Source organism: Motacilla alba, chromosome 4 (assembly GCF_015832195.1).
Source record: "Motacilla alba alba isolate MOTALB_02 chromosome 4, Motacilla_alba_V1.0_pri, whole genome shotgun sequence".
In the NCBI taxonomy this organism is placed as follows: Eukaryota; Metazoa; Chordata; class Aves; order Passeriformes; family Motacillidae; genus Motacilla; species Motacilla alba.
This window is the reverse complement of record NC_052019.1, coordinates 37,151,652-37,177,158: the sequence shown is the minus strand read 5'-3', so window position 1 is coordinate 37,177,158 and position 25,507 is coordinate 37,151,652. Positions and strand designations below refer to the sequence as shown.

At 38.5% G+C, this 25,507-nt stretch overlaps 2 protein-coding genes across 7 annotated transcripts in view; one reads left to right on the top strand and one right to left on the bottom strand.

Moving 5' to 3' along the window:
• The window catches only part of NEK1 (NIMA related kinase 1), a 45,831-nt gene extending 44,581 nt beyond the window's left edge, over positions 1 to 1,250 (bottom strand). Inside the window, exon 1 of the transcript XR_005256663.1 lies at positions 177 to 1,250. The gene's annotated coding sequence lies outside the window, so the exon portion shown is untranslated. The remainder of the gene's footprint in view (positions 1 to 176) is intronic.
• CLCN3 (chloride voltage-gated channel 3) overlaps positions 1 to 25,507 on the top strand; it is a 61,223-nt gene that overhangs the window by 647 nt on the left and 35,069 nt on the right. For 3 of the 6 annotated variants that reach the window (XM_038134537.1, XM_038134534.1, XM_038134539.1), the window contains exon 2: positions 10,106 to 10,281. In XM_038134537.1, the coding sequence (XP_037990465.1) occupies positions 10,122 to 10,281 (160 nt within the window). In that variant the 5' untranslated portion in view covers positions 10,106 to 10,121. Of the gene's footprint in view, positions 1 to 1,269; positions 1,330 to 10,105; positions 10,282 to 23,595; positions 24,408 to 25,507 lie in introns of those variants that run through there. The other 3 variants (XM_038134536.1, XM_038134538.1, XM_038134540.1) reach the window with 3 other exon arrangements.

The following is a 25,507-nucleotide window of genomic DNA, read 5'->3' as shown; positions in this document are numbered from 1 at the left end:
CGGGCTCGGGTTCCCCCACGGCCGGGGACACGGCAGAGGAGCGAGCGGGGCCGAGGCGGCGGGAGGAGGGGAGCGGGCAGCCCCCGCCCGCCCCGCGGCTGCTGCGCCCCCACAGCCGGGCGGCTCCGGCCGGGGGCGGGAAGGGACGGACGCGGTGGCTCCTCGCGTATCCTCACCTCGTCCGTGTGCCTCCCCCGAAAGGCCGGGATGAGAGAGGGAATGCCCCGTGTGTTTACACAGCGTAAGCACAGCCTGTTTGCTCCCTGTCACCCCATCCCGGTGTTCTTCCGGGCAGCGCTTGTGCGCATAGGGAAAGCGGGGGGCTCTGCGCCTGGCAGTGTTCAGGGTCTCCTCCCCACCCAGCGCTGGAAGGATTATTCTGCATGAGCTGCTCGCTTTATGTTGGCTCACGGGTTTGGCTAGTAGGGCCGCTCTTAGACAAGGAAGAGAGGTAATGGGCTCTTGTTGGAGCCTCATAATTATATGGGCGTGCAGGTCAGTGAGGTTAAAACTGAATATTGAGTGCATTCTTTCATATTCCCTACTTGACCAAAATTCTTCCCTGACCTAGCCAATACCGTGGAAATGGCTGTAGAACAAGTGTGTATCAATTCTCACTTAAAATAAATGGCTATGAATGTGATGGTGGAAAATTGTGTGCTGATATGCTGATAGTGTACTGTGTTCACTGTAGTGTAGTAAATTTGCTGTGTCACACTTTAAAGTATTAAACTAGGTAAAATAGGGCCTTAAAACCAAATTTAAAATGTTTCTGGGTCTAACCTATGTTAAGAGTAGATGCTTAAATATTTTTGGCAACATACTGGTAAATGGTACTCATTTGGGTGTGAAGACTTGCACCTCATTTTTGAGGTTGTGAAACCTCTGAAGTTTCTGGTGCAAAGTTTGTGGAAGAAACTGCCAGGTGAATTGGTGCTTTTTGCCTTTAGATGCTTTTCTTTTTGGTGGACCTGTGAAGAGTTTCCCTTAGCAACAGAGATACTTCTTTGCAGACACAGCTATTTGAATGAAGGATGTGTTAGTATGACAGATTTGAAAGCAGATAGTCATCAAAACTGTTTCTCTATTTAAGGAAATGTCAATATGCTGTAATATAAAATTTTTTAAAATATTTGTGCATTATAGGAAACATACCTCTGTGAAGAATAATAAAAGAGAACTCACCAGCTGTCACTATCACTTTTGCTAAAATAAGTCTTTCACTAACTACTGTAAATTTGATGTCTTGTCTCTTTGGCTGGCAAGCAGATGTAAACTTGCTGCAAAGTTGTCAGAGTGGGAAGGAAATCTGCTCTGGGAAAACTACAGGTAGCTTGAAACTCATAGCTTGAAACACAATGTCTCTGCAACACATGTGAAAACAGAATTTACATGATGTTCAGAAAAATGGAGCTTGTTTCTTGTTTGCTTCTGTTTAGTGTTCGTATGTGGTATGTCATTCCTAAAAGTTCTTAGCCTGATAATGGTAGATGATATACAGAATGTGTATTGCAATGTTTCTAGAAGCACATTTTACTTGTTGTATTTCAAGGTTTTCTTTGCCCAAATTTTTACAGTGTCCTCTTTGAGTAGTTTACTATTCCACTCCTCTCTCTGTGGTGCACACTTGCAAGTTAAAGTAATCCTGGGTAAAATTTCCCCTTCTCCCCTTGTAATAAGAACAAACCTCTGAAAATTCTTGACCAGGAAAGACACTTGAAGCTGTTGGCCTTTGCTCTTTGTGACTGCATTGCTCTGAACCACTTTATTTTATGAATTTGTCATCGTTTTTCTCATCACCATGTTTATACTTCCTGTTGTGGTCTCTTGCACACAAACACTTGCAGCAAATTGATGTTTGAGTAACCTGCAAGTGAAAACCCACTGTTGGTTAATCTATGAACTGATGGGTCTGTCTGTGTAATGTATCTTCTCCTGTTCACTGCATATACACTTTGGCTTCCCCCTCCCCGACACTTTGCTTTGGGGTCTCTGTGTGTGTGTGTGTGTCTTACCTTGAACAGCAGAGTTACATTCCTTGGATGTAAACACTAAAGCTGGGACAACTGTTCCAAGTTCACAACCATTGCCAAAAGGCATTCTAGGAACATTGAGATAGCTAAATAAGAGCAGGAAAAACCTGACTTCATATGCATGTGAATAGGTGTAACTGTACAGATCAAGGTTTCAGGGTCAAGTCTTACAATAATTTGGCATTAGGGATATTTTTAACTTGGCCATAAATTAAAAAAAAAGTAGAATAGAAGCTCTACTGCTGAAGATATGTGTGCCAGAAGTGATAGTGCCAATTTGAGTTAATTTCCTAATTCTCAGACTATTTTGCACGTTCCTAAATTTCTTGCCTTGGCACCTTGACAGCAGCAGTAACCCAATAAACGCCAAAGGTTGTCAGCAGTGACAGTGACCATGTGCATAGAACTGCTTTTGTACTTCCCAGCTTATTTTCCCAAAACTAAGATTTCAGTTTAATGCCTGTGAGCAAGTTTCTAATTTTGCCCTCCTTGTTGCAGTTGTTCCCTTGTGTCATAACCTTAAAGTGCAGGTTCTGTGTTGTCTGACTTGCTAAAGCTGTTCAGGAGTCAGATCAGCTTTTTACTGTGCTTGTGGACGAGGAGGCTCTGCAATACAGTACTTTGTGCAGTACAGTACTTTGTCTATATGCCAAGCTTTGAAAACTGAAGATGCCCAGAAGAGTAGAAAGTTGACAATTATAAATTTTTAGAGTTAACGTGAAGCTTTTTTTTTTGAATTTTGGAAGCCTGTATAATAAGTCAGCTGAGACTATAAAGTCTAGACAGAACAATACTCATTTAAATTGACTATGATAAGAGGGCTGTAAACAGATTTTTTTTTTTTCTGCTGGGAAATGTGCTCTGCTTTAGAAACATAGTAACTGAAAAATGTAAATCGTTGAGACAGTAATTATACTTAATGAGCTGATATTTTTTATTACTGGAGAAGAAAGTTGATGAAGTAATTCAGAGGCTTCGTGCACAATAGAATTCTAGACAAAGCTGTTAAAATGGTTATGAATCTGTTTACATCTGGAGTACCTTTATTAGCTTGTGTTTTGTAGTGGGTAGTCTTGAGTGTATATTCCTGGAAATGAATGTAAGGAAAAGAATTGTAACTTCATAGTGGATACCAGCAGTTACTTTTAATAACTTGCAGAGAGTGTAGTCGGGTATTTTCCCCTTGAACTTTCTAGGTATTCAGCTGTTTTGTTTGTTAAGCATTTTCCTTAGGCTTTCTAGTTATAGGATTAGGCTGTGCTTACTTTGTGGGGCTATGGAGGAGTAGTAAATGAAAAAGTGAATTAACTTCAGTCCTGAAGCACAGACCCTTTGATAAAAATAACCTTCGCTTTTATTTTTTCTCCTTGCTTTTGATATATTTTGATAAATTTCTCTAAAACTTTCAGAGGAGATGAAGTACTCAAGTGTGTATTTTGCATGTTCATACTGCAATAAGTACAACGAAGAAATGTTTCCTAATTGAAATAGTAAAAATGGCGTTTCACTTCAGTATTTTGTTTAAATTCCAGATAGAGCTACTGGGGTGATTTAATATTTTGACATTCTGCCAGTTTAAATTCAAGTACTTGTTTTCCTGAAAGATAAGTTTGTGTTTGAGTTCCTTCCACTTTTATCTTCAAATTAGTGTTCTCTGCCAGATTTCTTGGATTTTGATGTGTTATCTGCAGTTTCTGATCTACTGCAGCTTTTTCCCCTGAGTTTTCAGCTTTTAATTTGTCTCATGTATATGATGTGAAAAAAATCTGTTCTCCATATGCTTCCAAACACATTCATTTTCTGATTTTGAAAACTGAATCTACAGATTTCCAGAGTATATCTAGGAAAGAAAACTGAAGATTCCTTTAAGTGTTTGACTTTTTTTTGCTTCTAGTCTTGCAGACAACTTTAAGTTACTATCAGTCTTACAAATCTAGCAGTTTTAATCTGTTTTATGCTGAGACATGACTATTCTTTTAATTTGTGCAGGGAAGCTTCTAAGACACATGAGAAGACCTAACAATCTGTGCACTATGTACTTTAGGTCCTTACGACAGTTAGAAAAAAATCTCAGCTTTTATTCCTAAGCAATTTTAAAGAATGTTTATTTTCTTTGGATAGGTAGAGAATGGATTATTTTTAATAAATTTGGTCTATGAACTCAGTGAACTGACCTCATCTCTGTGGTTATATAACACATTTAAGATAACTCACCTTCTTTGCAGTCTGTTAGCTGAAAGCCTTTTAGTAAACTATAGGTGATTTTTTTTTTTTGGTAATATTAAAAATCTCACATGAACCCAATTTCTTTTTTTCCTCAAAATACCCACCATGAGTCTTGTTTTTAACTTGATACTACTATTGAACTGTAAATTTCTCTCTGGACTCTCCTGCCAGAAACTTGCCTACAATTTGTAGATCCTGATGAAATACACATAATTTTTGGAATGCCCTTGCCAATGTTTCAGCTAGGTTTTACAGCTGGAGAGAAGAATATTCAAGTGAGGGCAACTTGCTGTACATTCTGAACTGCTAACACACTTGATTTGGGTAATACTTTGCTTTGGTGACATTTGTGCATCTTCACTACCTTTTAATTTCTTTTAAATCTCCTTTAGTTAGAATGTCTGTTTTTATTAAAAAGCTGGAACAGGCTATCAACAGTCTTGTTTATTAACATCAGACGTTCAGAGGTCTCTCTGAAAAGATTTATGTGTTTATTTCATCCTTTGAAAATTACCAGTAATGGTTGGGAGAGCTGTTTTTAAAAAAATGACGTGCCTTCTCTGTAGTCAAGCAAAGGATGTCAGCCATGAGCAAGATCCAGGTGTTGATCACAGATCAGTCCTTCCTCACCTCGCTGCCTTAACACTGTTGCTTGGGAGGATCCAGAGCAAGAAGCAGAGCAAGTCTGTTGTCAGCCCTCCTGGCCTTGAAGTTTAAATAGCTGTACTCACTGCATCTGTCAGTTTATCACTCTGCTACTGTGCTGTCTCTCTCCTAATGGGAAGGAAGCACTCAAGATTCATAAATGCTCGTAGTCAAAAGGAACAACAAAAGTCAGAGGGTCTGCAAACAATCAGAAAGTTTTGTTAGTGCATTACACACTTGGCATGAAGGTTGCTATGTCAGTCTGCATAAGTGCATGGCAGTGGGTTTTGGATAAAGGGATAGGGTGAAAGAGAAGAGAGGAAAAGAGATAACTAGTCCTGGTTCCAGCATCAGTACAGCTGATGAGATGTCCAGGGTCCTGGGGGCACTCCTGGGCTTGCTGGGGATGCTTTTTAATAGATAGGTTTCCTCACCAGGAAGGCAGGTGTGTTGTTTTCTGTGCAAATTACCCATCGTGTGCAGTCCATTCTTTCAGAACTTTCTGGAAATGGGCTGGAGACCCCTTCAGGGGTCTTGGATAGTCTTGATCCCTCTCTATAGTCCGTGCCCACACCTTGGCCTCATTCCTGTGCTTGCGCTGTACTGCGTTGTGCTTCTCTCTTGGAACTAGACCAAGACCAAGGATGTTTGTCCCAGGGTAGTGCTGCCCTACCTCTGCATGGCCCCTTCTCCAGCCAATCTTGTTCTTTCTCATGTTTTTACCAACAATTGTCTGTTATTACCAACAATCCCTGGTTGGCTCCGCAGCCATCCAGTTATCACTGTTTGAGACGTACACATTAGCCACTTATCTTCTGGGATTCAACAGTTGCACATACCAGGAGGACTGCCCAGCCTTTTTTGTTTCTGGTGACCAAAGAGTTGTCACTTGTAACAGAGTATAATGAATGTGTTCCTCTTTAGCTGGTGTTTTCTTCCCTCCTCTGAAGCTGTACATTTGTTAGTAGGGAGAATAAGGACCAGGAACCACCAGGGGTCCCCATAAGATTTCACAAGTAGTGGTCCTGTGCCTGTGTTGTGTTTTGGAGAGCTCTATAGGATTTTTTCCTAGATCTCACGGGATTTATTGTGTCTCTAAAGAAATTTTAATACAGACCTTAAAAATCTGTGGTTGCTACTGTTATTGAGAAGGTGCTTGGAGTTAAACTGAGGATAGTAGTGCTTTTTCACATTCCAAATTGAAAATCCTGAATTATATTGAACTTGAACAAAATTGTCTGAAAGATCCTCAACTCAGGTGTGACCCTGAGCTTAGGAATCTGTGCACATAGTTAGGGACTGCTCAGTGCATTTTTCTGATACTTTGAAGAAAAGTGGTATGATTAACAAGATTTCTGGTGATGTGTAAAAGCTATTCTCCATCTGAGACTCTGAAGTCTCAGATGACTTCAACACAAGTCCACATTAAAAAGGAGCAAAAGCCTTTAAAAACTGTAAAGAGACAATGTTATAGTGTCTTTTCATCAAACAGAACATGACCTAAGACTCAACAAACAGAAGTTACATTGTCTGCAATGGAAACTGCAGTCATAGTTCCTGCCCTTCAAAAGAGGAGTATGAGTTTTACCTTTCAGTTGTCTTAACAAGTTGCAATGTTATTTCTCGTCTGAATACGATCACAGAAGGGACACCAGAGATTTTTATTTTTTTTTTTTTGTCGAAGGAGCTCGTCAACTTTCCTTTCCTGGACTGAATATTTGCAGCTATAGGTACTGACCCATTAGTTTAGAAATTAGTACTGTATCTTACATGTATTTTAGGCTTGCTCCAACACAGCAGCCATGGACACAGTTGTTACTGTGGTTTGGCTAAGGATCAGTATCTGCCTGTGAAGCTAAAGCTTTTGAGTCATACTTGCTCCCATACTTAGTTCAGGTTCATGCCAAGGGATTATGTTGTTAGCTTTTCTTTTTCTTTCTCTCCTCCTTCTTAGACTGTTGACTGAAAACGCCTCCAAGACTTTACCACTCATAGAGCTGTTTGTTACTGTACCTGTGTGGGAGACTACTCTTCAACTCTGATAGCAGAGGTTTTTCTAATGTATCAATAAATGGGGTTAGTTTAGTAAGTTTAAATTGGAATTTTCAGCTAATCCAGCCAGTTTGGTTGAATGCTATTAAAGTATTCACATTAGTAACTTGGTAAATGTGAAATGCCATTAAAAAGTAGTCCCATTAGTGACAGGGTGTGAAAGAAGCAATGCCTTCCATCAGGTAGGCTGATATCTTTGTGCCAGTGGGTATAATTCGTCAGCTGTCACAATATGGGTAGCCGTAATCTTTCTGGTTATGACATTTTAGGGAGTGGAGATGCAGTGGTTCTGAATACTTTATACAAACTGAAGTCAATGCCCTTAATGTTTGTCATCATATGACCAGAAGCATGAGTTTGGTATCATCCAGTAATTAGGCTCTCAGGTTTTAGTTGGTTTTTTGTTGGCTTCCTTTTTTTTTTTTTCTTTCTTTCTTTTCTTTTTTTTTTTTTTTTTTAAGCTAAGGAGATAAAAGTAGTATCAAAATGGGTATTTATTAGAGGTTCTGCTTTTGTGAGATCAGGTCTATAGGGCTGATATTCTATACTGTTATTTGTCATAAAAATGAAGAAACTATTTGGGCTGTTATATTAAGTGTTTTTAGCTAAGATTATTAAGATTCAGTAGAACATAAATATGAATATTGAGAGGATTTTTGGCAGTTTTAAAGCTAAGACTGTGCTTTACAAGTATTATCTTTATCTTTTCTTGTGGTTGTCCATGTTCTCTTCATATTTGAGTAGGTCTCTTTCCTCCATGCATGTTGGTTTTATTTTGGAAGCAGCTGTGAATGAAACTAGTCTAAGCTTTACCTATGGATATTTTTGGAAACTGACTTTTTGTCTTCTATTTCAAGCACTGGGAATCTACTACATAAACTTTTTTTTTTTTTTTGTTATTTAAACTCAAATAGCTTCACTTAACTGGTGGACTGGTGGTGCTTCTTCCTTACTTTGTTTTTCCAAAGATGACATAAAAATTGACCAAGATCCTTTCCTGAGCATCACAGAAAGGTTTGGGTTGAAAGGGACCTTAAAGATCATCCAGTTGCAACCCTCCTGCCATGGGCAGGGACACCTTCTACTAGACAGGTTGCTCAGAGCCCCATCCAACCTGGTCTTAAACACTTCCTAGAAAGGGGCATCTACAGTTTCTCTGGACAAGCTGTCTCAGTGCATCACAGTAAAAAAAAAAAAGAGTTTTGGTGGGTTTTTTGAGTGCTACAAAGAATGATCTGCCTATGTATTTCTGTAAAGGTTAGAATAAATATTCTCTAAATTTTAAGTTTGAATAGTTTGAGTATTCTTAAGAATTTTTGTGATTGAAGCTTAACTTGAAGTGTTAAGATTTTTTTGGTGCCTTTTTGCTAAGAAATAATTTGCTAGTGGTCTAAAAAATACAGTGAGAAATTCCTCACAACTCATTTACCCATCTTCCAATCCCAGAGTTTGGAAGATGAGTGATGCTCTCCTCCTGCTTAAATATTTTCATGTTGCAGACAGAATAAATTAATGATAGCTAGATATGTTGAGTCTGTGGTAAAAATGGAAATGTAATTTTCATGCTGGTGAGACTAAGAGAAAGTGGCTGAAACATGGCCTTTGTTTTAGAACTATGGTAAAATTCTTGTAATTTCTGAGTTTAAAATTTCTTTCTGAAGGGCAGGTTTATTTAATAACTAAAAAAGATGCAGGATTTTAATTTAATATGGGAAGTTTAGAATTTAGTGATAAAAGCTTAATTCTGCTTTCATTTTTTGGGCAGGGGTTCTGGCATAGACTCCCATACATATATGGATACATGTTAAAATTTTCATTTAAGAATGAGTGTGAGAAGTGTCTCTGTCTTATTATTTGTCTGATCTTGAAATATCCATAAAATACTTAAATTAAGTATACTTAAATATACTATAAGGATATAAGATTTTATATATATATAGTATATATGTATATATAATTTCTGACTATTTTATAACAAATAGTTATTTTTGAAAGTTCTTAACAGTTAAACCATTTCAAATTCTGTATTATTTTCAGAACTTTTCAGCAAATTACTCTTTGTTTCCTGTCACTGTGTTCTCTCTACTGTAGAACATATTCTTATGTGTAAAGCTTGTGTTGATAATTTAATTACATCTCCTTTTGCTTCATGGGGGCATAGCATTCTCACTAAGTGCTGTACTCTAGTAGGGTTTGTTGGAAGATGTATGAGAGTTAGAGGACAGGTGACTGCCTTTTAGCTTAGTTGTTAGTACTGAACAGAAAAATTGAATTTTACAGTGATTTTTTAATTAATCAGGATTCTTAGTTTGAAAAAGACCTCTTTTGTTAAGATCAGTCATTCTGGCTTTTTATTGGTTTGTGGTTTTTTGTGTTGATTGTCTTTGCTGGGTTCTTTGTTGTTGGGGTTTTTTCATTGTTTTTGATTTTGAACTATTTAAAGCAAATTTGTAATCTGGAAGAGTACTTTAAAGTTTTCACTCTACCCCCCTTCTGGGGAAATAACAAGCCTTAGGTGCCTTTTTTGTTTTTCCTTTGAGATACAGAAAAGTGGTTTTATGGGATAAGGGAGCACATTCTGGAGATTTACTGATTGCTTGGATCAGCTGTCAGCAAATGTCTTGTAAATCTGTGTTTTTACTGGCCTGTGTCTCTGCACTGGAAGTGGTTCCCTCAGCTGACTCGCTTCTATGCTTGACCTTTTAAGTAGAGCTTGAAAGAGAAGCAGGATGTCTGACGTTGGAGAGCAGAAAAGTGCCTGTGGTACTAGACTGCAGAAGGCTGCACAGCCTTACATTAGCTTTTTCTGCTATATTAATGTAGCTGTTTGTTCACTGTTCTCCTTTACCAATGTACTTCCTGCCTGCACTGTATTTAGTTAGATTTTCCACTATATGCTGTGCCCAAGTGCTCATTACTTTCTTTGCTCTCCCTAGTCAAAACAGGTAAGATATCCTGCTTTACTCTCTGTTCTTCAGTTTGGTTATATTTGTTCTGTATTGCTGCTTCCTTTTTGTAACTTGTAGCACTGTCACCATAAAATGTTTTCCCCAAAGCATGAAATACTCTTGTTTTATTTTGATACAAATTTCTTAGTGGCTTTTGAATATTCAAATAGGAAATAACTTTTTTTTTGTGTATACATGCAGGTTATAAAGCAGCTAAATGGAGTCTGAGCAGCTGTTTCATAGAGGCTACTATCGAAACAGTTACAACAGCATAACTAGTGCAAGCAGTGATGAGGAGCTTCTAGATGGAGCAGGTGTAATTATGGATTTTCAGACCTCTGAAGATGACAATCTCTTGGATGGTGATGCATCCATTGGTAAGTTAATTTCAGCATAAAAGTTTGTCTGGGTTGTATTTTTATGTGTCCTGGGGTTTTTTTGTTGGTTTTTTTATTTTGTTTTGGTTTTATATGACCAAATCTGATCCTTTTCTGTTAAGCTAATCTGTCCTTCAGAGAGAGGCTTTCAACCTGAAAGGGGTTGAACATTCTTCTGTGTGCTTGCCTAACAATTACATTGTGTGGGATGACTTCTGATACAAGGCAGATATTAACATGCTGCTTTTTACAAATGTAAAACTTGCTGTGAAGTAAAAGGATGGCTATTCTGCAGCTACCTGGTCTTTCTTCTTTGCAGTGGGATTTTGGAAGTCTCAGTGTCTCCAGTATTTCTCTGATGCAAAAATTAACAGGCTGTTTTAATCATTACTTCTAGAGATAAGTCTGTTTTGCTTCATTCAGGTTCACCTTTGCAAAACAGAGGCAAAAGCCAAAAGTAGGGGTGTTGTTAGAAGCAACAGAAAGCACAATGTGAGCTGAGTTTTTGACTAAATAAGAATTTGTAAAGAAAACTTTCTACAGTGAACACTATAAAAGCACTGAAGTAATACAAAGAAGAAAGTACTGGGAAGCTCTTGGTTTTTTAATTTAAGAAAACAGTTCAGGTAGTGGAAGTATTAACATTCATTTAGCAATAGTCAGAGAGGTGAACTGAAGGAGGGAAAGAAAGTAATTTCTGTTAAAGATACTAAACTTGGTCACTAGATATAGTGACAAAGATACTAGACTCTGGTCACTTCCTCTCACTTTCTTTAAAATGAAACTCTGCTTCCTGTATTTTTTTCCTATTTTACTGCCTTTTCCTCTTCTCCCGTTAGCATTTACTTGTTTTCTTTCCCCGCAGTGTCTTTTCCTCCATATGTTTTTCCTTTGCTGCACTTAGCAGTTGGATGTTGGCACGGTACTAGATGGTTGTGCCATATCATTATAAGCATCCTTCTCACCTGTATTCCTTCTGTCTCATTAGGTATCTTGAATGTGCAGTGGTTTAACTTGAATACCAATACAGGTATCACAAGCCAGCACACCTTCAATCTACATATTCCTTCTGGCACATTACTTGGAGAACACCAGCATGCTAAAGTCCAGTGCTTAAGAGTTGGGAAATTATTAGGTGAACAGCTGGCTTCTGTATATAATTCTTTGTTCTAAGTATCTGGCACTTCTAAGAAAGTGAGTGCCTTGCTTGTCTATCATAATATTTACAACCTGTACTGAAAGTCTCAAGCTATTCCAGTTACTGCTTATATAAATAATTTCCATCACTTGAAGCATGAAGGAGAAATGAGTTTACAGTAAAATAAATCGTTTCAGAGCCAGTGTTCTGCCCTTTACTTATTGTAAAATCAGATCCATAAATTGACTCAAAACAGATGAGGTGGTTGTTTTGATTGCATTGTCAAAATCAGTGCTAATTGCTGCACATGCCAGCAGCTCCCATCTTGTTCTAACACTGAAGTAACAGAATGTGGGTTGGTACATAAATACGAATGTATTTTCTTTCCTAGAACTTAAATTTTTTGCTAATGACTTCCCTGCTTGTCCCAATTCTGGACTCCCTGTAAGAATCAGCAATAGTAATGAGCCCTATTATTTTATTTAAGGGAATGGTGATTTATGTGTCTCCATACATGGAAAATGTTTTGTTGTACAGCAAATCATAATAAATACCTCAGTAGTAGATCAGAATCTGATATTAGTTTTCTTTTTAGGGTGGTAAGAACATACTTAGAAAAATGTTACCCATAAACTTCCATTCAGGAGGTGAACATCTGTGTTTCTCATTCCTTAGGTGTCCAGATGAGACAGGTTTGTTTTCTTCTGTGTTTTTAATACAGCAGATCTCATTGACAAGACAAAACAAGGGCTTTCTTGCACATGCCTATTTTTTAATTCTTGCTTAGCATCACAAGTTTGGGGTTTTGTATTATTATTATTATTATTATTATTGTTATTATTATTCCTGTTATTTAAGTACTCTTATCCTTTAGCTGTATTTTTGTTCTGTTAAGTCCAAGAACAGATGGATTCCATATGGACGATATGGAACATTTCTCACCTCCTGAGGAAGGGCAGGACCATCCCAGTAACTGGAACATTGCATGCTTCTCAGCTCTGCAGCCCTCCAGAGCATGATGTGAATGCAGAGGCCTGGGGTCTAGCTCTGTGCTTTAGCAGATGAACCCTGCTAAAATCAGGACCCCCGTTTAAAAATATGGTGTGGTTTAAGTCTGTGGGACTGGAAGAATTTATAAGCCTGGTATCTTAGCAACATTAGCAAAATGGCAACAGTGTATCTGTAGTCCAAATGATTGGGAAATAATGTAGATAAATTGAAAGCTGCATAGCTGGAGAATGTAAGCTTGTAGTACAAATGAGCACACACGTGAATTTATGCAATCTGCATAAGCTGCCATGGACAATAGAGTGCACATCAACATTTTACAGTTTATGTAATAAAATATAGAATTGCAGATCTTTTAAAAAAATCAAGACTATGCATTGAGGAGAAAACAAAGGATTAAGAAATAGTCTTATCTTTTTTCAGCTAATGAAAATGGAAACATAAGTTGCACATATATGATGTAGAGAAATGTCTAAACAATGTGGAATTTTTAAAGTAGTTGTAGTCTTTCCCCCCTCATTCAGAGGGTAGTAAGTTAACAGAAGAAGTCTGTTTATTTCACTAGGCTTGCTCAGTCCCTTGGCTCTCAGGACAACAATTCTATGAAGCTGCACTGTACTGCTATTCACATTACCACTCATACTTAAGTTATTAACTGAGGTTTAGAAAGCCAGTGAAGCTCTTACACAGTGGTGAATATGCCTTCTGTTGAAAGCATGTGGAAATTGGATGATGTTGAGAAAGAATGCTAACCTCATATACTTCTTATGTGGGAAATTGCTTGATAGTATATTGGACTAAGCAAATGAGCATTAACTGAAATGAGTAATCAGACAGTCCTGTCACCTAGACTCTTGGGTTTCTTTAATATTTAGTTGATAGCGATTTGTCTTTTTAGAATCATCTTATTTGGAAGGTTGTGGATAGTTCCGTGTTGGGTAATCACCATTATCTTAAAACTGATGCTGTGCAGCAATCTTGCTTTTCTTAACACCATCTGAAAGCATGTATGTGACCTGTCCTTCAGTGTCTCATGTGAGGAAAATACAGACATTGTGATGATGTAGCATTGTAAACCAAATACATATATAGGTATAGTAATTATATATGTACTATGCCTGTTATGCTTCCTGGTAGCTGTTTCCTTTGCATGAATGACAGATTTTCAGGGGCAGTGTTATGGAGAGAGAACAAGTAGGTATTATGAAATAGTGAATTCTTTGAGCATAGTGTATTTTAACATGCTAAATAATTACATGGCCATGCATGTGGAGGTTTGGATGGCCTGTACCAAAGCCCTACCTTGAAGGGATGCTGCCTGTCATCCTGTCATCCCAGAGGTCTCCATAATTTTGCTCAGAATTGAGGGTTGTTTGCATGATAAGAGAGGACTGCATTGTTTTTGACTGTTCTTTATTTTAAGTGTAGGGCAACCTCAGTAGGAGCGGGTTATTGTACTGTTGTCAGACTGCAGTTTTTTCAAGGCACTTCCTGAAATTAGATGATTAAACCTTATTTGCAGTAATAATGGTTTGCAAACAAATGACCTCATTGGTGTTTACATCTCGATGTACTTTGATCTGTCTGTGGGAACCTGCATCCTGAATGAGCTTGCATTCTTCTTGGTAGCTATAGAGATTCCTACTTCAGCTGCAGGAGCTTAGTTGCTTATATTGTGAGTTCAATGTGGAAACAGTTTACAATTTGACATATGGTGTTAACATAAAATTGGCAATACTTAACCTTAGTATGACAACCTGTAAACTGGTAATTCAAAAGCTGCTGCTACAGCTGCTACTCTCCTCCTTGCTACTATCTCATTGCTGCTGAAAAACAAAAGAATATGCCAGTAGGTCATAGTGTAAAACTGTATCTCTCCTAAAATCTCCTTAACCATGATTTGGAGTCCCTTGCCTAAAGAGACAGACCTAAACAGTCCCTTTTTGGTGCCTTAAGTACCAACACTAAAAATCTTGTAGTAGTGAACTGATATCATGGCATTCTTGGAGGAACAGAATGCAACTTTCAGCGAGTGCAGGCAGTTCAGTATAATCAAGACATTTGTAGCACATGAGGGGATAATTTTTTGAGCAAGAGCTAGTTATCTTTTCCAGCAACATGTGAATGTTGTTTCACAGGTATGCTTATTTCTATTTAGCTATTGCTCTTTATAAATAGGAGGAAGAACACAAAGAGAAGAATAAAATAGCTTACAGTTCCTATTGTATTCTTTATATGTGGAAATTGTCCTAATGGATTCTTCCTATTGTTCACAGCTCATATGAAGGAGAGCCTTTGAAGTAATTATGCACCTTTGGCATTGTTTTTATTATCCATCCATTCCATCCATGTGTTATAAAACTGACTTGACTGAACAGTCATTGTGACAGTTTGACATATCACTTTCCTAAGTTACATACAAGGTATTTTCCAAGTTAGCAATATTTGGATTAAAGAGGTCATTGCCATTCTTAAGTAAGGAGTATATTCACCCCCAAATGATGCCATACAGATCGAAACATGAGATAACATGACTTGCTGTGATCACAAGGGCAAGCATGAGGCACAGCTAATTGATAGAATGCAATGAAGCGAAATGAAATTGCCAGTAACTAGTTATAATTTACTTTTTTTCTGTTGGATTGTAGTTAGGCTACAGACATTTCCTGTATTTCATACTACTAATGCAGCTTAACACAGGATATCTGGTAGTACCAAACCATGATTTCTTCTGCTTTTTTATTGGTAATGCATGAAGTTGATTTTGCCCACCTCTCTAGAACAGAAATTGTTATATGTTATGTTTACATGGGTAACGGGGCTAATTAACAAGGTGCTTCTTCAAGGATTTAAAAATTATTGTCAACATTGTCAACACTCCTCTCCCCCCCACCCTTCCCCAATTGACTGGAAGATTCTTAGCTTAAGGAAAAAAATGTTTTATCTTAGTTATGAGATGTCATAATCAACTGAGTGGGTTTCAGTGAGTATCTGTTTATTATGCTAGTGATTTCCTGGACTCTAATGTTTATTTGGTTGGGTTTTTTATTGTCATTATTGTCCAAAATGTAAATTCACTTGATATTGTAGTTGAACAGCCTGTAAGGATGTTATAGCTAGATAGTTAGTTTAGGCATTAGGCTTTCTGAGGGATGGAAATTACAGCAGTGTGTATGTGGAGTTTTAGTAACCAAGTAGTTTCCTCTTCTCTTATATGTTTGAAAACAATTATAATTTCAATATCTCGTAAATGGTCAGCTCTTCAAGGACTTGTTTGTCAGCCCTTCTAACAGTCCTTGAATGGTCTCACCAGTCCTTCCTGCCAAAGATTTATTTAGCACATGAGCCTGATGCTCTGGAAGAAGATGAATTATAGTACTAATAAGCCATTCTTTCCTTCTTTCTGATATGTAATTTTTCTGCAGCTCTCCTGAAGCGCTTAAAGCACATTGGCTTTGTCAACAGATGCTGCTGAGGAAGTTGTTCCCAACTTGACAGCTTGGTGTAGTGTTAGTATGTGTAGGTCCCTCTCCCAGACCAACAGTGTGAGCAGTGTAAAGGGAAGGAATGAAAACAGAGGAAGTGTGATGGCATGTATGTAGAAAGATGAGTCTGAAATGTAAAATAAAATAATTCAGTATTATATGTCTATAAAATCTTTGGGAACTAAAAAGACAAATTTTCCTACAGGTTTAATAATATTTCTTTTATTCATTTTAGTTTTGATTTGTTCTCTCAAGTCAGCCAAAGAAGGCAGACAGGATTTTACCCAAATTGATGTTGGGCTGTACTCTTGTTTTCTGCTTTTGAGAATAATCTTGCTTACCAGCATTTGAAAGTGCAAACTTTTCATGTGCTTGGATTGAACAGAAATACTATTCTGAAAGAGGATATCATGATGTCCCTGAAACATGAGAACAGCTGTACTGAATCAAACCACAAATCTACCTAGCTTAGCATCCTGTCTCTGGCAGGGGTTAAAAGTCAGTGCTTAAGGAAGAGTAATAACAGGTAAGAGATAGGCACCACAGTACTTGTGGAGCAGTTTTGGTCTAGCTGATGGCCCTTCTCGTGTAAGTGGTGGGTTTTAATTTTAGTCTTTATCAGTGTTTTAATTTTAGACTTTATCAGTGTTTTAATTTTTAGTCTTTATCTTTCTCAGTTTTCTTGAACTGAGCTTTTCTCAGAAATGCAATTCTTTAGCACCCAAACCATCCCTTGCAAGCTCTCATCGCTTAGCTACATTTTATGTAAAGCACCATCTTCTTTTCTTTATTTTGAACATAAATCCAGGTACAGATACTGCTGAGAACAGATATAAGTGCCAGAGTCTGTCTTAGGTTAACACCGGCCCTTGTGTTAGCATGGGCTGACACGTGGATCTCCTTGTCACTTACCCTTGTGTGGCATAAATGCTTAAGCTCTCTTTTGTGTTTTTTTAGTTTTCATCTACAGTTATAAGTGCAGAAAATATTTCTACTGATACCAAAAGTTTTAGGGGTATTATTAGCTTATTGAAGCGAAACTGCTGTTGATAGGAAAAGGTTTGATATGAAACTAGGACAGGGTGACCTGATACTAGGATTGTTGTGCCAAATACACATACCCTGATAAGCCTATCATGCAGTGGCCATACGCATGTAGAAACTAACAAGGATTAACACGTGAATTACATGGTGCTGTCACTCTTATTAGAACAGATGGTGAAAATTTTATTTCCATTGCTACTTATTTTTTCTTCTCCTCAGTTATGTCTTTTTCAGGTTGAGGTCTTCTTATTTGCTTGATACAGCTTGTAGCTATCCCATCCCTTGGATCTTCTTCACTGCCCCTTTCTGAACCCTTTCTAATATCTCTAGTTTAAGGGAGGGGTCAGAATTTCACACAGCATTTGGAGGATGGGCATGTTGTAGAAATGGAGTAAGTTTATTCTGACTGCTACTAAGTACTGAGCCCATAGTTTAGTGGAACTCAAATATGCCTGGCATAATGTAGTATTATATATTAACAACACACAGAATTGCTGTTGACACTATATTCACAAAGCTTATTTATTTATGAAGAAGATGTAATATTCTCGAAGATAGAAGGTAAGCTTAACATGTATATGTATACATTTATATATATATGGCTCGGAGTGGTACTCCCCAGTTTAGTTGTCCACTGAGACCTTCCAAACCATGCTGCTTGCTTCACCTTCCCCTCATTCCTGCCACCCCCGTGGGTGGATGAAGAGGAGAATTGGAGGAACAAAAGGCAAAAATCACAGCTTGAGATAAGAACAATTTAATGGAAACAGCAGTAGGATAAGAAAATGAACAGTGACAGCAACAATAGTAATAACAAATGTGTACAAAAAAAGAGAATTATTCACATGCAGAAATTCTCACCTCAGTGCCTGACCAGACTGAACCATACTGCATCCATGTTTTCCCAACTGGAAAGGAGTACCCTTCTTGGAAATTAGAGTGAGTCCCATTTCCCTGCCCTGGCCATGACCTGAGGTGCTATAGAGGAACAAATGTCTTGGTCGTGGCCCTCCCGCTGAGCCGGGCCAGAGCCAGTGCTGTGTCTAGGGAGGAATGTGCTTTGGTGCTGGAATTTTATCACCTCCAACATGCTTTGAACACCACCTTGGAAATAGTGGCCAACAGTAAACAACCCTAAAACAGAATAAGGGCAATGGAGCAGATAAGACCTAGATCCTTGTATGCATCTAGGTATGAGGAAAAATAGAACAATCTCTGCAGCAGAATTTTGGCTAGTCTGAGAAAGGGGAGAAGTGAACTTCAGGGAAGGATGCCAAATCTTCCTGTTGATGCATTGCAAATACAGCTTTAGCAAACTGGAGTGTGAGAACACATATGCAAAGGTGAAAATGCAGCAGTACTTTTTTTCTTAGTAAAAGCCTACCCTGTAAAGAAAAAGTACAGAAAAAAAATTTAGTAGTAGTTAAGAGGCTCTTAGAGAATCAGAGAGAGCAATTTGTTTGTAGAAAATAGCTTGCTTATCTTCCAAGTCCTCCTAACATGATTAATACAGAGAAGTAGATATTTCTAATGTCAAACAGATCAATTAAAAAAAAAACAAACAACAAACCACCAAAAAACAAACCAAAAACCAACCAACCATCAAAAAACAAACAAAAAAAAAAAACAAAAACAAAAACCCAAAACCAAGGAAAAAAAACCCCAAACAAACAAAAAACCCCTAAACAAAACAAAACCCCAAAGACTAAAAAGACTAACACACACGTCTCACACCTGGTAGCTATATGCAGTCTGTTGATGTCAAGTCTTTTCTTCAAGCCTCATTGGGTTACACATTAAGTAGTGTTACAGGCAGGCCCAGAAAGAAGCAGAAAGAAAATGGAGAGACTAGCCTTGCTTTCAGTGTCTTGGGCTAAGATGTCAAACCAGTCTATAGGGACCAAACTTCTCCCCCTCCCCCGGTTTATTTTTGGTCTTAGGTGTTAATATTGCATCATTATTTTATTATTTCCCCCTTTTAAAGTCTATTTTTTTTCTTCTACCCTGGAGTTTTGCATGGCAGTGGGAAACCTTTACTGCTGTTTCCCTGATTGGCAGTGAAGGTTCAACTTCCCTGAGGGGAAGTCAGTCTCAGAATTGATTACACAACATGCTCTTGGCTATATGACCTGTTCTACTGCATTCTGTTCGCTGGTTGGGGTTGACTTCTGTTACCACCTTCTGTGTCTGGACAGTGAATAAAACCCCCACTGGAAGTTATACAAAACTCTAGGAGTATAATACAAAATCCTATGGTCAGCCAGTAAAAAGTAAGTTTATTAGGTGACAACTTGAAGTAAAGTGTTCTCTGGTGGGTGAAATGATTGTGAGCAAAATTAAGTAACAAATTTGTGGGAAACAAGCAATTATGAAAAAAGAAACTGTGATTAAGAAGCTATTTTTTCTGTATAATAAAATGCAAATAGGGAAAAATCTTACTGTATATTACTGCTTTGCATTTTCTTATGGGTTTTTTTTTACTTTTGTTTTGCTTAAACCCCATCTTCCTTAAACTACTCAACAGCATATGCTATAAATTTGTTTTCTTCTGCTTTTATGTTATATTTGGTCTAAAATATTTCATTTTCTATAAGGCAATGTCTGCCTTATTGAGGCTTTTGATGAGATGGTGATGGTAACAGAGTCTTCTATATATAGCCTGATACACTGATCAAGGACAGAATTCTGTGTAGTACCAATGAAGGAATGAAGTTCAAGACTCTAATTTACAATGCTTCAAAAATAATTTATCCTTGTTTTTTACTGTGTATCAATTTGAAGCTATGTATAACTGTAATTTTTTTTTTTCTCTCCCCTTCCTCCCCATTTTCTGTGGTTGCATCTTTTTATATCACCCTGGACCATGTCTGGGAATTAGAAATGAGAGAACAATGCTTGTCCTTTTATCATCTTTCATATTCTCGCAGAAGGCTCTGTGTGACCCATATGAGAAAGTTGTACGATTTTATGCAGAATGAACAAAGTCAGGCTCAAGGGGCTGCGAGATAGTAAATGAAGACATTAAGAGAAATCAACCAGGTGGAGGGGTTAGACCTGGGCTGAATTTGGCTGCATGGTTTGAGAAAAGAGTCAATGAAAGAAGAAACCGGGAGACAAGGTAGGAGAGTAAAGCTGGAAGGAAAAGTAAGGATGAGGCATTTTTTACATTTTATGTATACTTTGGGCACTCTGTTGTAAACAGATGCTTTCCCCACCCCTTCAAGAGAAGGTATGTATGACTTAAATTCTTCTCTGAATGGTTGGAGATGGTAGCTACTTTTGGTGAGTGCTCTATATGTAGCATTTTTCAGGAGAACATTATCTTCTAGCTCTGCTGAAAGAGAAGCTTTAGTTTTGAATAATAATAGGAAAGAAAATGACAGTTAAGAGTCACCAAAATCTTTTCCATCAGTCTCACTAACATTTGTAATTATCAGTCACATTTTTGGCATCTGTTGTTATGCTGATGAAATCATTCAGCATCCCCAAACTTACATTTGTAATTTCATAAAAGACATGATTTTAATTTTCATTATCTGGGGCGACAGAGTTACAGTCTGTCACCAAAGCAAAGCAAGTAATTGGGAGAAATGAGAGCATGTTTATTTTATATGTAGCAAAGTGGTTGGCTGTCTTCTTTAAATCTAGCTTACCTTTTAATATGAAATGGTGGGAAGTGCTTCAGAGTTAAGGACTTCCCTCCAGCAGGCTTGGGTAAGCAGGCTGTCATACCTCTGCGGTACTTCCCTTCTTTTCATTGGCCTTCTTTGGTCCCTTCAAAGTGTATTTCCCTGGGTGTAACTGATTTGTATAACCTCTGACCTGTTCTTATATTGTCAGATACTTTGCCTTGAATATGATTCTTCTCTTCCCTAAAGTGGAAAAGACAAAGAGTGGAGAGAGGATAAAAGTGCCTTTTGTCATTCTTAGTATGCCTTAAAGGTGTGTCACTTGTGTACATTCCAGTATTTTCAGAACAATGGACTTCTGCAAAGACAGGTGCATCTAAGTTATGGTTAACCACAGCCTGTGCCTGCAGAGAACAATGGGAGCACTCAGATGTGTGAAGTTATTTGGGCATGGAGGATTTCTGGGATTGAGACCTAGTCTATAATTACTGCTATGACATTTGGAAAACAAGCTACTATACAAACTGCTGTTTACATGTGAGCTGTTATATGTAGTAAATTGGCAATTTGAAGGGGCTCTCAGCCATTTGAAATAAGGCTATTGTTAAACTTGCTTTAGGCCTTACAACAAGTGTTCATAATATTTTGTACTCCGTAATACCTAAAATACATAGTTAACCAGAGACACCCTTTCACTGACTGTAATTTTGGAATTTGCAGAACTTCACACCAGAACTAACTGACACACTCTTTGGAATATACAGTTGTCAGTTCAAGCCATGCACTTTTTCAGATCAGGTAGAAAAAGAATAATTTGGAAACATTAAATTGCGTAGGTGTTTAGATATTTACAAAGGAAAAAGACTGCTTGTCATGTTAGTATGCATAGTATCTTTCTTTCTTAAGACAACCAAAACAACACAAAACCTAAACTCACTTTTCATTGTATTGTAGGAAAGGGCACACACACACAGTGATGATGGCTGTGAACAATGAGAACACAAGCTGCTGGTAACTGAGAAGGGAAAATGACTGCTCTGCTTTCCAAGAGTAGACAAAGGGCTATATTTGGCAGCCAGTCTATAAGCAGTGACCTTTGAAGAGCTGTCTTTTTTAGTATTAGGTGGACTCCTGAAATTTCATGTAGCAAATATGAAGTCATCTATTTTTCACTGCAGACTTCTTGTTATGACTTTCCCTCATATTCACAGTTGATCAGATATGCTCTCAAACAAGTTATATCCTCTACCTTTTCCAGCTTAAACTGGATTTCAGTCTTGGGCAGAAATTTTGCATTTTCCTTAGTCCAATGATCAGGTTTAGGCCAACAAGTGAGCCATTTCTTTGCTGTGACTGATTTTTATTATCACTTGTAAGACATTCCAGAATTTCAGTAACCACATCAAACTCCTAAACTAGAGATGAGATGATCTTTCAGACTTTGTTAATGCAAGTCCTTTATATCCTTTATTTCATATTCTCTGAAGTATGAAGTTGAATTTGTAGTGTTGTCATCTATAAGAAACATATAATAAATGCACTGACCGTTCATTATGTAATAATTGTTGCTTCAGGTTACAGAAACTGTTGTATTTCTTCCTGCTGTGAATGACTTTTTATTTAGAACCTTACAATAAGATTAGAGACAACTTCCAGGTTCTGTTGAGGTAAGGAGTTAAGAATGCTCAGGGATTTCTGTTGTATTTCTCTGGAAATAAGGGATATGGATAATTTGAAATTAAGAGGTGCTTACGTTTGTCTTTTCACAGGCAAAAATAAATTGTGATAATGCATAATGGCTCTGAAAGTTTTGTGCAAGATCTTAAAGATTCTGGGTTTTTTGTTAAAAAGTTTGTGGGAGGCCACTCTTAAAAAAACATTTGTTTGTATAGGTAATAGCAAATGGAGCTATCTGTTTTTTAGAATTGAGTATCTGTGGCTCAAGGGTTCCTTTTGTCTTGGAGATCAGGTAGTCTTTAAGGTTTTGAAACATATTTTGCTATATGCTCATTCCCCCCCCCCCCTTCTCACTTGTTTTTCCACCTATAGAGATGCCAGCATTTTCTCAATGTTTGTATTTGAGACATATTTTTTAACATTTAGTATATTTACAAGCCTGTGAAGTAAATGTAACATTTCTTTATGTCTACTCTGTCCTCAAAATGATATTTTGCAGTACAGAGCTTGCAGTAACATTGGCTTATAAGAGAAATTACTTCTCTAAGAACATGTATGGAAAATTATTTAAGCAATTAATGGATTTGAAAACTAAAATAACTGTCACGCTTACAGAGGTGCAAAGGCACACACAGTAAAATTAATTCCTTGTTTGCTGTGTGAATGAAATGGAAGCTGGCCTTGTGCAGTAGGCATGCAATATATTTAACTTTGCTACCTGCTGAAGGGGAAGAAAAGGAAAAACCATGCATACCTTCTGTATGTATTTCATTACCACTGGACCAGCTATGGAAATCTCATGTAAAATAGTTTTCTTATCAATTGCTCTTATCAGCAATAGCAAGATAGGACCAGGACAAGATCATACATTCAACATAAAATAGTATTTGGATTCAATATATAATAGTATCTGCTTCAAATGGAAGCATGTAGTCAGCGTAGGATTTCCTGTCTTTTAGATCCCGGCTGTTTGAAGTGCTTGGGCTTTGCCAGTGCTGTTACAGCCACGGCTTGATGATGCATCACATGAATGCCTCGGTTAGCATTCATGTGGGCTGTTGCCTATTTTGAGCCTGTGACTTTTAAGGGACTCAGACCATTTTATCAATGTGTAGAGTAATGCAAGCTAAGTCTGGACTTGTGTTTATTACGTTTTCTTCCACCCCCACCCCAAGCTTTGTAGTGCTAGTATGGTTGTTACACAGTTGTAATACAGAATAATCACACACACACAAAAATTGAGACACTACTCCATTTTAGTTAGATATGTAATTAAATTCTTGTTTTAATTTTTTTTATGACACATGTTCAAATCTGTCAGTCACTGCTATAGGACTGAAAGTTCTATGTGAATGGGAGATAGGAGGTTGATGAAAGTGGGGTGAGCTGATCCTGTGGAGCAGAAGGGTTGGCTTTTGGCAGGTTAATTCTGTTGTTCCTTTGAGGTAATCGTTTTAATGTTAGAAAAGAGTAAATAAAATGCCTAGGAAAAGGCTTCTGCCCAGCCCCCAGCAATGCATGAATCTTCCCTTCCAGATAGAATGCGATTATAGGTGTTTAGAAGCGTCAGCAGGCGTGGTTCCAGAAAGGTGCAGGAACTACGGGCAGCTGTTTCGCGGCAGGTTTGCCTGTTTATCTGAGCCGGGCCCCACCGTTCACCTGTTGACGGGGTGGCAGCTTTGGCGGGTTCACCTATGCGATCGCATCCCTCCCGCCGTTCTGCCGGCGGGGCCGGCACCCCGCACCCGGCGAGGCCGGCTCTGCCGTGAGGCGCAGCGGCCGCTTTCCGCCCTCTCCCGCCGGGCGCTCCGTGCGCGCCCTGGCTGTGCCGTGCGGCCGGAGCCGCGGCCGTGTGGCGGGCGAGAGGCGCAGGTGGCGGGGCCGCCCCGCGCTGACATCAGCGGCGGGGCCGAGCCCGCTCCGCAGAGCCCGGCGCTGCAGAGCCACGGCGGCGGCGCAGGCCGGGCCCGGCCGAACATGGCAGCGGCCCCCGCGGCCGCCCTTGCGTGAGGAGTGCCGCGGCCCTCCTGAGCCGGCAGGCGGGCCTCGTGTTCGTCACGTCGATGGATGTCTCTTCCGATCCGTATCTGCCCTACGATGGAGGGGGAGGAGACGGCATTCCGCTCCGGGAGTTGCATAAACGAGGTATGCCGGATTGGCGTTCGCGTTACTTGTTTGCATAGCTGTACGTGCGGGACCGCTGTCCACGTTTGAAACGGGGACGTAAAGGCTTGCTAATTATCGAACTGCTTTTTTTCGCCTGCTCGATGCCTTTTGTGGGAGGAGAATTCAGTTCTGGCAGGTTCCTGTGTTGTCAGGGATTGTTTTCTCTGCGGGCAGATCAGTCCTGCTTCGCATCTCATCGCCCTGTGACTCCATCTTCGATATGTGGCAGGCTTGCCTTTCGCTCCCTCTCGGGTTTTTTTTGTGTGTGTATTTTTAAATCAATAAAGCCATCTCGTGCAGAAAAAGAAACCCTCCAAAAACTGTGTTTGTGTTTGACTATGACCAAATTAGCTAGAGTTACTAAATAGAATATTTACCTGCCTTCCACTAGCATGAATAGGAACAGTGTTTGTCTGGCTTTGAAGTTTCTGTACCTGGCTTTAAGACTTGACCGGTTGTTGCCGTCTTTGATATGCCAAGGGAAAGCTCTGCAATGGTCATGTGTCAGCTCAGCAAATATTGATGAACTCATAAGGAACTGGTACTTTACAGGAGGTTCTTTACACTGTTGCTTGTAAGGAAGCAGATCTAGAAAGAAAAGTGTTATCAGTGTTCGGGGGGGGGGAAATCCTCTTTTGAGCTTACATTTTGTTTCTCACTGTAAATTCAAAGGAGAATACCTTCTGTAAAGATTTGGTTTTGTTCTGAGAAGTTGTAGCAGGAATAAAAGTTATGCCTTCAAATTCTGAGAATATAAGTATGTTTTCTTGTTTGGATGGGATGGTCACAATGTGGTATTTAAAACAATAAATTAGCGAATTCCTACTTTTTTAAATTAGGCAATCTAAAATTAGAAAGTTATCAACATTTATAGCTGCTGGCGTAAGCATTAGAGAGGAGGTAGGCTGAGAATAGAGATATGATTTACATAAAATGATTTTTTTCTCTCCATGTAATTTATTGGTTTGCATGTCCATGCAAACTCTTGTTTCTGTAAGTAAATTAGATCATAATTTGTTTTCATGTGACAATTTATCTGTCTTTCAGTAGTTTACATGGAAGGTTATTTGTTGTCTTTT